Source organism: Antrostomus carolinensis, unplaced genomic scaffold (genome assembly GCF_000700745.2).
Source record: "Antrostomus carolinensis isolate BGI_N321 unplaced genomic scaffold, ASM70074v2 scaffold42592, whole genome shotgun sequence".
NCBI lineage: Eukaryota > Metazoa > Chordata > Aves > Caprimulgiformes > Caprimulgidae > Antrostomus > Antrostomus carolinensis.
In genome coordinates this window covers 352-13478 of record NW_010299611.1, presented here as the reverse complement: position 1 = coordinate 13478, position 13127 = coordinate 352, and the positions used below count along the sequence as shown (strand labels likewise).

At 46.3% G+C, this 13127-nt stretch overlaps 1 protein-coding gene across 2 annotated transcripts; it reads right to left on the bottom strand.

Annotated features, from left to right (window-relative positions):
• Positions 1-2253: 2253 nt before the first annotated feature.
• LOC104519842 (NF-kappa-B inhibitor-interacting Ras-like protein 1) lies at positions 2254-12748 on the bottom strand. Of its 2 annotated transcripts, none has more exons than XM_010162852.1 (3): positions 12626-12748; positions 5505-5746; positions 2254-2680 (listed from the first exon to the last, which is right to left on the bottom strand). In XM_010162852.1, the coding sequence occupies exons 1-3, from the start codon at positions 12717-12719 to the stop codon at positions 2441-2443; spliced, it is 576 nt and encodes a 191-aa protein (XP_010161154.1). In that variant the 5' UTR covers positions 12720-12748; the 3' UTR covers positions 2254-2440. The 2 variants fall into 2 exon arrangements, with proteins under 2 accessions (XP_010161154.1, XP_010161155.1); XM_010162853.2 differs by lacking the exon at positions 12626-12748 and adding an exon at positions 6125-6264 and having other exon boundaries at positions 2333-2680.
• Between the last annotated feature and the right edge of the window lie 379 nt (positions 12749-13127).

The following is a 13127-nucleotide window of genomic DNA, read 5'->3' as shown; positions in this document are numbered from 1 at the left end:
CTTCTGTGAATACCCAAAATTATCTAAACTCATTTCTAATTAATGTAACCAAATCAAAGATAACGTGCCTGCCTTAATGTAACCTGCTTAGAAAAACAGTCATTCAGAAGATCCCTTTTCCTCTTGCCTTTCCTAAAACGTTGTCAAGTCCTGAGTGTCCAGGGGAGCAAGTGAGCAAGCTGATCTCGCACAGCGTGGCTCTGGCAGCCTACAGGTGACATCAGTCTTGGTAGTGGAATTGGCACCGAGTCTGCGGGGTGCAGAACTGGACAGGAACCACTCATCTCTGTCCCTTCCATCTCCGTGCATTCTCAGGTAATTCTGACCTCTCACGCTGCGCTTCCTTGGCTCAGGGGTCAGCTTCAGTGACAATCTGTGGTTAGCAGAGGTCCTTCATTTTGATTGATCCAAAGCTGAATCCAGTCCCTTCTAGGAGAAGTGTTCTGCAAAGCTGAAGAGGAGGAACATAACCAATTCTTTGGTGAGAGGTTGCAGCAGGGAGGTGAACCGCTGCTGCTCTGAGGTTGCCCCCGCTTCCCAAGGATGCAGAGAGATGCGGAGTCCTCTGTGTAGGGAGAAGTCTTGAGGGCACGTGTTCAGTAGGAAATGAGTGAGGAGGGAGTGTTGTTCTGCAGCGTCGCTGGGGACAGTGACTATTACTAGCCAGGCTGGGGGAGGTCATGCTAATAGTGCTTACTCAGCTGCAGTGTTGCAATGGAAACAATTGTTATGTTTCCAGCAGGGCATTACAAGAGCTTGCTCATTCATAATTGCTCTCTTATCTTACTCCTTGGCCACAGCAATCCAAACTATTTTAAGCAAAGCACATAAACAGTTTCGTCTACCTTCATTATAAAGGTAGGATACCTGCTTAGTTTTTAGTGGATTGTACTGCTGCTCTGACATTAGTAATGCTGACGGACTTAATTTGTCAGTATTCAGGAAGAGCAATGCTATAAGCACACAGCTTAATTATGATCATTAAGCATACTTGCTATTTAGCAGTTATGATATGACAGTGCAAATACTGCTCGTGGGTTTGCTGACTCACAGTGAAATTCTCAGTATTTGTTCAAAACAACATTAATTTAGTGGAGAATGAGGGAACTGGTAGTTCACTCCCTCTCCCCACTCTTGTCTACAAATATAAAAAAAAGCTAGTGTCACTTAGTACAAGAGGTTGGTGGAGGCCCAAAGCTGGGCACTCTCTCCGGGAATGGTTGCTCATTCTGTCCCTCTATATCCAGCTTTGTTTAGCTTACTGACAGGCTGACCTAGGACAGCAGATTCCTGCAGCACACGTTTCCCAGCGTGGACAGTCAGATACAGCACGTGCAGTTGTGCTCCTGCTGCTGAACGCTGTGCAGCCAGCGTGTTAAGAGCAAGGCCATTTGCACAGGTATTTCTGGGTACTTGCCACAGGGACATTCCCAAAAGACAGCCTCCTACACCCCATAGCCCCTCTCAGACAGTCGTACAGCACTTTGTACTGGTTGTTATCTGTCCTGGAACTTCGTACGGAGGGTGGATTACTGCAGCCTGGCTGAACGGCTGGGTGGGAGCATTACACAATGCACTAAGCAGAGCCTGGGCAGCACCTCCTGCACACAGCATTGCTCTGTATAATTTCTCAGTAAAATTATCACCTGTGTGAATATGACTGATTTGTACTGGACATGCTGGAACAAAACTATGTCCAGCTATGTTGTCCTTCAGGTCGCAGTTAAATTAATGGGTGCTCTGAGAGCTTTTCTGGTTTGTACGTATAAATTCCTGAGCTGAAAGCATTACTTGCCAGACTTTGCTGACAAGCTTCAGGGTAGATCTGTTCTAATATCTCCCACGATTTGGGGTTTGGTTTTTTTGGTTTTTTTTTTTCCTTCCAGACAGTAGCAGAATTTCAGCAGATAAATCTGCTGGTAGTTGTTCCTTCTGCCCTAAATCCTTCTCCTGCAACAACACACTAACCTCAGCCTCCTGCAGCATCAAAAGCCCTGTGACCCTGGTCAAGGTAAAAGGACTGTTGCCATTTCAAACATATCTTCTCTCCAAACTGAATGCTTTATTGCATCTAGTACTATTTGTGACTAGAGGCTACAGTTCTGCAGGGGAATTGCTTAAAGATAAGCTTGCTGATTTGTCCTTCAACATGGCTGTATCCAGGCATAATCAAAGCCCCTGCCAGAGAGGCATCCACCTGTCCTTCCCTTCTCCATAACCCTTGTTGCTAGATAACTCCTCTCATGAAGTGCTTTTTAAGGCTTTTACCACTAGTGACTTTTTCAAGTCAAGTCTGTGAGAAGGAAGGATACCTCTTAGCCATAAACTCACTGATTTTATTGCTGAATGAGATTATTGCTTTACGTGAAACTGTGAGAAGCAAATGGCACAGAAAGGACTTAGGCTGTGACCTGGCAGCAGCAGACAATGCTAAGGGAACTTAGTTATCACAGTTATTCCCTTTGCTCTTCCTTCCAGGCAAGGGAAATGTTGATTTGTTCTGGGACTGGGAGAGTTTGCTAGCTAAGAAGGTGAAGGGCTCAAGCAGTGTTTTCCGATCTGTCACAGTCACTTCCCACAGTCTCACTTTCTCGGCCCTTGCCCATTGCTGTGCTGCTTCTGTTTCCACTTGCCTTTGGTCCAGGAGGTCAGTTTTGTTTCCCAAGACAATAACTGTTACCTACAAACAAAACAAAAGGGTGAGCTTTATACAAAAAGTATCCACCACTCACGATGCTTTTAAAAAGCAGGTAAGTAGCAATGCAGTTCAGACCTGTTCTTTAACAGTGCTGGCACAAGGTGAGCTGCATGTAGTTTGGAAGATCAGGGTCTGCGATTTGAATTAACCTCACCTACTTGTGGGCTGGGAGTTGGTTTTAATCATAGGATATGCAGGACTTCCCTTTCTCCCCCCAGCTGCTTAAAAGGAAACAATACCCAAGAGAGCCAAAGTTAACCGGTCCTGTTCTCCATTGACTTGGCAATTGAGCTGTCCTTGACAAATGGTAAGAGCATGACATCTGAGTAGGTCAGAGCAGTGGATGCTTGAGAGAGGAAATGCAGGCAGCAGAGAAAGCCTGGACCCCACAGCTGTGGATTTTGCCCAGCCTGTTTTTTCCCACGCCCCAGCCTACAACATAACGAAAGCCAACCCTTCCCTGAGGCAGACTGGGCAGGCTGCTGGGCAGGCTGAGCTGTTAAGCCCCTCTCCCAGCCCACCAAGCTGCCCGCTGCCACATGCACGCTAAGTCACGAGAGGGAGCGAAGCGGACACTCTTCTGTTGCTGAAAGGGTCAGATAAGCACCATCACCATCCTCTTGGAAGTGGTTTCAAGAGCAGCCAGTTAGCTGATGGGAGCAGCACAGCTGTATCAAGTCAGACTCTTAGTTGTAAGGATCAATCAAGTGGCTTCTGTATCACTGAGCCAGTACAGTGTGGCTGAGCTCAGCAGCCTGTCTGCTACGTCAGTTCTAGGAAGTGCTGAAGGTAGAGCTGCCCATTTAAAGTTACTGCTACTGCTTATTTTAAGTTAACCATTTTCTAAAAATATTTTACCAGTATCAGCTCTTAGGGAAAACAATATTTATAGTTCTTAGTCAAACTGTGGTCTGAGCTGTACACTAGTGGTTTGACAAAGACCAAGTGATAAAATTCTCTCTTGATGATGATCTGGGGTTTTTGCTGTGGCCACACCTGCTTGCTCTTTCCTGTTCACCAGGCTAATTTCAAGAAGTCTTCTGTCTCTTTCCAGCTAGAGATGTTTCTCCTGTTCCTGTGAAGTCTGAAGCTTCCTTTCTTTTCTATAGCAGCCCATCCATGGTGCTTGGAAAAAAATGATTTTTCCCTCTGTGAAGGCATTGAAAGAAGCTATAATCTTCATATGCATTTACCAGATGCTCCAACTGAATTTCACCTATGGTTAAGCTCTGTCAATGCAAGAGAACACAGCCTCTATTTAGTATAAAATTTGGCCAGGGTTTAAGGTGATGCTGGAGAGTCTCCACAGCCAGCAGAGGCAAGGAACTTGCCTCAGTGCTTTCTGTTGTCTACCACACAACAGGGGACTGTGCCACTCCACAAGGTGAACTCCTGCCAGCTCAAAAGCCGTGTAGCACACACGTGTGTGCGGAGATACATCCCTGATTCAGTTAAGGATGCCTCCTATCAGAACCCAAACTTTTAAGCCTCCTGTTGCTATCTTAAGGTAGGAATCCTGATCTTACTTTCTATCTGTTTCAAAGCATATTTTATATGGTCTAGAAATCAGAGGAATAAAAATAATTTATCCATCTTGTCGTAGGCATCACTCTTTTGACTATGTTATCCTCAGTCAAGATCACAACTTTTAAGCTCTCCCGAGGATAAGCAAGTTGGCTGTTTTCTAAAATACCTGCTTGCACCAGAGGGGAGTTCTGGCAGGTAACGCAAGAGAGAGGGACGCAGATCCCGTTGGGGCCATGACTCCCTCTCTGCATTACACCATGCTGTAAAATAACAAATCAGGGCCCTCACAAAACACGGCGCCTTGGAAAAATTTCCTGCTCATCCACCTTTCCTTGCCCTGCAGGGGAGTTCAGATTGACTCCCATATCCCTGACATACGTGACAGTCTGCAGCTCTCACCAGCCCCACCAGCTAACCTGCCTCTGCTGTGACTGCATGTTCAGCTGCTGTCAAACTGGAACCCTGCCCTCTTCCACCACCCTGTGTGCTGACAGTACTAAACAAGTTCCATTTTTGGGGAAGTCTCTCCCTGCCATTACCCATTAATTCTTCATGCACTTTTTTTTAACAGCATAAACCAGACATTTGGAAAGCTGTAGGCTAAAGACATTTAACAGGGAAAACTATTTGAGTATATAAAGATACTGTAAGAAAAGCCATAATACTAATGCCATATGCAAGTTATATTTGTTTAGCTAAGCTGGAACACTGTCAGCTGAAAACACTAGCTGCTTTCTAAGGGAAAATAGAGCAGTCATTTCACACAATTGAATTGATTCAATATGGTTGTTAAAATACATTAAAGCCGCTTTGCCAATTGACTAATGTCTGGGAGACCCATTGTCAATTACACTAGTTTGGAAGCCATCAAGTACATGAATACAAAACAAACAAAGATAATACCCTTCCTTCTATTTTTCTACGCACTTGACTTCCCGTGTACAATATCTAAAAAAACATATGGACCGCGCTGCTGTAGACCATATGTTTTATTAGTCATAAATGTCCTGGCTGGTGCATTCAGCTAACTGAATTTTAGCTGCAGTAGAGGAAGTAAGGAGGGAAAAAAAACCCACGTTCTTTTGCATGACCTGCATGGCATGTGAATTAGGCTTCCCCAGCATGAGAAAGCTTCTTTTTGCTGGATTGCCCAAGGCTGTGGGTACATTTGTTTTCCTTCACATGAGAGTTTTACAGAAACAAAACCGATACTTTGCAACCTTAACTTCCTATCACCGATATACCGATAAGCCAAGCAGTTAAGGCACCGTGCATTTACCTCCTTCTTGTCTCTAAAGACATCGATCTCCTTTTTGAGCAGTTCGACTCTTTGGAAGGCTTCGAGGCTGGTCACGGCGTACACGAGAACGAAGCCGTCGGCAACAGAGAAATAGTGTTTTGGCAATTCCACACCCTCCTGCAGCCCCCTGGTATCGTACAGCCGTAACTGCTCCTTCACGCCTCGGTCTGTCTCCACTGATGCCAAATACACGTCTTCCATTGTGGCACCCTCTTCTAAGCCTGTTATAAAACAAGCAGGCAAATTCAACTGGTGTAAATACAGCACCACTATAAGAATTACTTGCAGTACAGCAGAATTTTACCTTACAATAGCTTTCAGTGCATGTTTTCTGGAACGATTTGACCTGGACCCGACCTTGCCTGACATCCCCATGAAGGGCTGTATTCATAGATCACCACACCAGTTATTTACAATAGTGACACTGTGTAAGTACAATCACCTGAGCACATGATTATGCCTGTAAAATTAATCTATACAATATGCACATACAGGATGGGATAAGAAAAATGGCTCTTCCCCCCGTTTTCCCAAACTCCAGCCACCCAGTGCCCCAGTTCTGGGCCAAACATGCTGCAAACGGGCCTGCCCAAACATACCCTTTTGGAAGAAGAGCCAAGGAACACCAAATAGTCAAGTACTAACATCTCGAGCCTACTTCTTTGCTTCATACCGAGCTGGATTGTACAGCAGAAGCAGGAGCCAAAGCAATAATTCTGGAAATTAATGTGTATTGGTGGTACAACTAACCAACAAGTGAAATCAAGCCAGAAAGGGCAGGGGATTTTTGCATGGAAGCAAAGTTGCATGCTATGTTTACTCAGATACGCAGGGAGCTTTTTCTGTCCCTTAGGGCTTTAAAATTTGCTAATAGGAGCAAGCTCATTTACTGCAAGGTAAGAGCATGCACAAGGTAACAAGCTTTCATACATGTATCACCAGCTCCATGGTAACTATCTGCATACTGGCTCTCCTTCCTTCCTCTCCCCATAGTAAACATGAGGTAATTCAAGGCAGCTTATTTTGAACTAAGTAAAACGATTTTTTTCCAAGCCAAATCTGAAAATATATAGATCACCTTAGCTTTGTGTTCCCCCTGGATGCAGGTGCATAAGGTTACAGGTCCCAGCAAACTGTGTATAAAGTAGCTGTACTTTCCGAGTGGGTTTGAGGTATCAAAACCGCTGCAATCAATGTCTTTGCCCCCGCTGCACTCCTGTATACACGAACTGTTACCCGCTGCAAGGCTACAATAATGAGTCCTGCATTATTCTCTTTCTCTGCCAGAAAGGAACCATATTAGTGTATTGTTTAAGAAAAAAAAAAACCACAAGGGATTATCTGGTCTGTGAAAATATGGATTTTACTACATTCAATGAGACTATTCAAAATACGTCATATTAACAAACAAGCTAAAGCATTCCACCCACGCTGATGGTTTCCCATGATGTACGCAGCATTCCTGTGCAGGGAAGTGGCACAAGCTGTTCTTTTTACCCCTCTCTGTGCAGTCCTCATAGATCAAACTCTTATTAGGTTTGCAACTAATTAATTTATCTCGCCTCCAAATATAGCCCTGCTAATGTGTGGGAGCAAAACTAAGAGCAGAAGGACAAAACAGAGGTTAATAAAAAGAGGAAGTACAAATGCATTCCGTGTGGTTGGAGAATGTGTTACAAGGGCATTTTTAAAGACTGAAGTAGGTAACAGAGCCCTTTCTGCCTCCTTGCATTGGACAGACAGGTCACACAGAAATACCCAGCATCAGTAAATACTACTTTGGCAAGAAGGAAGGGACCATAAGTACCTAAGTTTTCTTTTTAGAAAGCAATGAAGAATGTTTTACAGGGTTTTATCATCTAAATGCTGCACTGTAATTCAACAGTCTTTAATATATCCACATTCTCCTACAACAGTTTCTTCCTAATGGCATTAGAAGTAGCAGGGAAAACTATGTCTTTTATCATCCTACTTGAAAACAAAGAGGAAAAATTAAGATCTGGAAGTCAGCAGAATAGAGCAACAAATTTTGATGTGAAATGGGGCAGTGGGGGCACTGTGGAGGGAACTGGAATTTATGCATCAGGATCAGATTCCAGAGGTGAAATTTCACCTCCGTACATCAGGGGGAGTGTATGTCAGTAGATTCCTAAGGAAACACAGATAATTTTTAGACATACCTGTATCCCATTATTCTAGGCCCTGCTTACAAAGCCCAGACCACGTGCTAGCCATATCTCGCTGCCAGTGATATTTACACTTCTTGTTAGTACCATCCCATTCACATGCTTTCCCAGTCTCCATTCAAACATGCGCCAGGCAGGCTGTTGCACGAGCAGCAGAACTCCTCAGGAAAGCCCAGTATCCTAGGAAGGTGTCTGGCACCATCCCATCCTCCCTGTCACAAGGACCCTGGTTCTCCTTTCCTTCAGCTGTCCCCAGGTCCCCAGGTGTCCTGCCACCTTCGCTACCTGGGTGGGCAAGGGCAGCTTGTGCTGGAGAGTCGCTGCCCTGCAGACTGCTGCCAGCTGGAGTAGGTTTTCCTTGAAGGAGAGTATTATTGCTCACTCCTGCTACCAGTTTTTCTAAATTTATGGAAACCTATTTTGAGATACTGCTGTGGCCCAGGTGAACAGGTAGATGGAACCAGCTTTCAGGTTCAGAAGCTATTGGGGGGAAAGGGAAACTAACAAGACAGCGAACAATCCTGTGGTTTCTTTGGAAACTAAAAATGAAAAAAGTTAGTGTCCTTGTTTTGCTAGGACAGAGTTAATTTTCTTCTCAGTAGTTAGAATAGCTGTGGTTTTGGTTTCAGTTCAGACTTGCTATGAGAACATCATTGATAACAGTACTGATGTTATTAGTTGCTGCTGGAGCTCAAGGCCACCGTGTCTGGCTGGTTCCCAGCTGCATTAGGACTGGGAGGGAGAAGCGCAGTGAACAGCAAACCCCAGAACTGGCATTTGGATGTGCCAATGAGATATTCCAGATCATGTCCCGTCATGTCAGGACATTAACCAGGGCTGACCGGAACACGGGGGGTAGATTCACACGGGTTTTCTCTCGGGCTCTCGCTCTCCCGGGATCGCGGTTTCGGTTCGGGATTGTTGCTCCTCTGGGATCATTATCTGGGAACGGGCCGGGCTTATCAGCGGGTGGTGAGCAGTTGCACTGGGTATCGCTCATTTGCATATCTTATTACTGTTATCATTATCACTACTATTTTAATATTAGTTGTTTAGGGGTTTTTTTAAGTTTTCTTTTATTTCTATTATTAAACTGTTCTTATCTCAACCTACAAGTCTCCTTACCCTTGCCCCCCAGTCCTCTCCCCTATCCCCTGGGGGTCGGGGGGAAGTGGGTGAATGGCTGTGTTGTCTGCTGGCCAAGGGCTGGACCAGTGAAACTACCACAGTTAGGGAGGGAAAGGAGGAACAGGCAGAAGATTGATGCTGTTCTCTAGTGCCTACTGAGCTGGTGCAAGTCTTGGGAGAGGCAGAAAGGTCTCCATCTATGTTACCCACTGCTGCCACAGAGGAACTGCAAGGGGAAGCCTCAGTCGTAAATTGAGTGGTGTTTCATCCCCCGGTGGTTTCCCAGTGAGGAAAAGGCTCAATATACTAATGAACACTCAGGCTAGGCAAGGCAGAGATACTGCAGATACCAAAAGAAAGCAAAATTTCAAGATGGATGGTATTTCAGAAGTTCCCAAGTGACTCTCAAACATAAATGCAGTTCAAATTTTGTGTCTCCTTGAGTACCCTGAAGATCTCCTATGTAATCTCTCCCTCCCTCTTTTCCAGCAGGAAGTTAGCAAAGAGCTCCTGAAGCCTGCTATTTCTTGTGTTTGTAAACTGCAGGATAACAAGCTTTGCTTACTTAGATCTCAAATGACAGTGTATCAGAGGATCTGTAACTCGGAGAAGAGCTGGACAGGCCTCAACAAGAGCTGGTCTATTTAGATTTAGCTGCTAGTTAAATTCTGGTCCCACCAACCAGTCGCCACGGCTGTGACCTTTCATTGCATAACTTCAGCTCCATTTTCATCTATTTCTAAAATGCAAAGCTGACTGCAGGTCTGTCAGGAGGTAGCTTTGATTTAAGAAACAAAGATGTAAGAATGCATAATTTGGTTAATTAGCCTCCACATCTTTGGAGCTGTGAAAGCCAAAACCCCAAATCCCTCCAGCTGAGACCCAGCAAGGCAAATTCTGCCATTATAGGTTCTACCACAGTAATATATGGTGTTTTCATTCCCAGCTAGTAAGACAATTTGAAGTAGCTGCTTATGAATAACCTGGCCATACCAGCTATTTACACAGCCAGGAGGCAGAGATAAGGAAAATTGTATTTTCTACAGGAAGAGTTCTCATCTCCTCCTCTTGAGCTGATAAGCTTTACCAGAGGTTGAGGGGTCAGAGATATTTTAAAGGCAAAGGAAAGGCTCCTTTCTGCACCATCACTGTATGGGAACATTGTTTGAGGAAATATACTTATCCTCTTTGCAGATATGTCCCATGCCAAAGTTAAACCAGCAACTCTCCTGTTAGCCCTCTCAAGAGAGGTCAGGCCAAGCAGTGCCAGGTACTGCAGGTATTTAGTGGGACAAACTTCTGCTGCCAGTGAAGGACCCACTTCATGACCAAGGAGAAAAGACTGGACCCTCTTCCTTGGGAGTGCAAGAGAAGGTAGACGAACACAACACTGAAGCCAGAAAAAGAGAGATCATCCCAGGTACCAGGCAACCATATACCTATGTGCAAGCCTTGACAACTATCTGGCCTGACCTATGGCAATATAGTCTCTATGTGACTCCAAGCTGAATCTGCACCCATTTCAAACATCTCTTTGCAGGTTCTGTCTGGCTCCTTGCATCGATTTAGCCAGAGAGGCTGCCATGCGAGTAACGTATGTTACTTTACATGGCTCTGACAGCATCTCTCATCTTTTTGCCCTCTCTCATCCTGGGGCCCAAAGCAAACAGCCCCTCTTGCAGTTTGAAAGCCCAGCACAAAGCCCACTACCACACATTGTTGCTCACATGCTCCAGCAGCACAAGCATTCCTTTTTGGGGGGTATTCCTCCCTCCTGAGTATTTTTTCCTCTTTGAACTCAAGCGATCTTGGTGCTTTTGCAAGAGTGCCTGTAAGACCATGTAAGCAGCAGCAGCACTTAGGGACGTCACCCGTGACAAGCCAGGGAGAGCTGAAGGTGCACATTTTTCTAGGAAAAGAAACGCAGTGCAACTGGGTTTACAGCACCATCACCAAGCACGCAGCCAGGAGCACGGGCTCAAAGCCAAGGGCTTTCTAGAGCAGCTGTCACTTCCCTGGTAGCAGCTGTGCCACCAATTTTCACAGGAAAGTCACCGGGAGGCACGGGAGCGCTGACATAGACTCATTGCTGATTTACAGCCAGGAGAAGACCTCTCTGTCAGTGGCTAGGACACCTCAGAGGATGGCACTGGACCTTGTGCTCTGAGCCTACAACTAAGTTCGAACACGCCTCTTGTCACTGGGAGGGGATGTAGATGCTGTCAGGAACTGAAAGCCTCTGTGCACTGGCTCTGCAGCCCTCCCCACGGCCCCACAGCCCTCGGACGGGCCGCAGAGCTGCTCCCGAGCTCAGTCAGGAAGCACAGGTTTTGAAACAGCTTGTGTCCATGTTGCTGGACCCGGTGAGCTGCCTTGCTAGCTGGCTCTGAACAGACGGACTTTCTAAAAAATAAGGGCAGAGCTGCAGGAAAGGAAAACTGATCTTTTGAGAGAGGAGGGGGAAAGCCTGTGTTGTGCAATGGCTGAGCTGGAGTGGAGCATTCGGGAGGGACACCCGCAGCTAAACCCTGGGCACGAGGCCTCCCTCCAGTTATGTCAGCCAGTAAACATGACGTTGTATAATCATGGACATGGCTGGTTCCATAAATAGCTCCTCCGATCAGCAACACCTGAATATCCTTCCTGCCCGGGTTGCCAGTGGGAGCTCGGGGCAGGAAGTAATGCGAGGCAGTACGATTTCAGCAACGTGGCCTTGCTCACGCTGCTCGGGCGCCTCTGACAGTCACCGAGCGCAGAGGAGAGGCAGGTCAGTAGCAAAGGGAAGGACCTTCAGCCTGCTGGTTTTGCAACCTTCACGCTGAAAGCTACACAGGGCTACGTGCCCAGGCCTCAGCAGGATGCTGAAAACAGATGCTGCTGCAACATTAGAGGAAATCCTCCTTTAAAACAAGGGTATTAGCACGCAGCTCTGTACCACGCAGCTCTGTACCACCCAGCTCTGTACCACCCAGCTCGGTACCACTCTTTGCCAGCAAATTCCTCCCATCCATACATTTTAAAGGCGCAGTGCCTGCAAAGCACTGTTCTAGAAATCCTAGTGTTTCTCTGTCCTTACCCCAACCTTTAATTTACCGGCTCAAGGAAAAGATACCAATGGACTAGATGGTTTCTGACAAAGCCCCAAGATTCACTCCTGGTGCCACCCCTTATTTCTGGGTGAGCAGAGAAAATTCATCAGCCTGCTGATTGTTGCCTTTCCTCTCAAAGCCAAGTCATGCAGAGACAGGGAAACAAGCTGGCTTTCCCTTCATTCCTTCTTATTTGTGCACCAAGTCCATTTTCCACAGGAGGATTTATTTGAGAGCTAAGAAGCTCAGCCCCTGAAGTTCAGCACAGAATGTGGAACCTGAAGCAGAGCTGTTTTTTCTTTCCAGCACTTTGATGAAATACTAGCCAAAACCAAGCAAAATAAAGCTTTAAGAAGATGGAACAAGTGTCTAAACAGTCTCTCCACTCATCATGTGATATCTATTTATTTTTCAGGCATAGAAGCACATCGCTTACTTTCTGTTTTTGTTTGGTTTTTTTAACATTCACGTATTTTATGACTGGGAACATCACAGAAAGGGTTCTCCTCCAAGCCTTTTTTAAAATCAGCAAGCAAGGGACTCTGAATTTCAAGAACTGCCAAGAGATGCAACGAAACATTAATCTCCCCCTTCACCTCAGCGCAGTTCAGTCCTCAGTTACTGCTTTTTGTGGGCCCACACGGAACAAGATTCTGGAAAAGGAAACAATCCCCCCCCAAAAGTAAAAATATCTCACCAACAGTATGCTTTCCATAGAGCAGCTGCTCCAAAATCGCAGTCTTTCCCACTGAGGCCATTCCACAAACCACCACCTTGTAGCCCTTTCCCATCTTTCCGGTGAGGGCAGTCAGCAGCCGAGCCCTGTGCAGACACAGAGTCTGTCAGCCCGGCGCGGTGGCGGTGGCGGTGGCAGTGGCGGTGGCGGTGGCAGTGGCGGTGGCAGTGGCAGAGCTGGCACCAGGCAGAAGCAAAGCCCCAGAAAGGCGAGAGGCAAAACGCAAAGCAGCGGGTGACTCGCAGGCACAGCTCCCTCCCAGGCACTCTCCAGCGACTGATATTTTTAGGACTAGAGTTTCCTCCCACACCATTTTTTAAGGTTTTAGGCTGCTGCTGTTGGTGCCAGTGCTTGCCTGCAGCCTCCACGCTTGTCCTGTCGAGCTCGGGAAGACTGCGAGCACTGAGCTGTGTAAACCCTCTGGGGCAGGGGCTGCGCTTGCTGGTGTGTGCACTGCAAGACT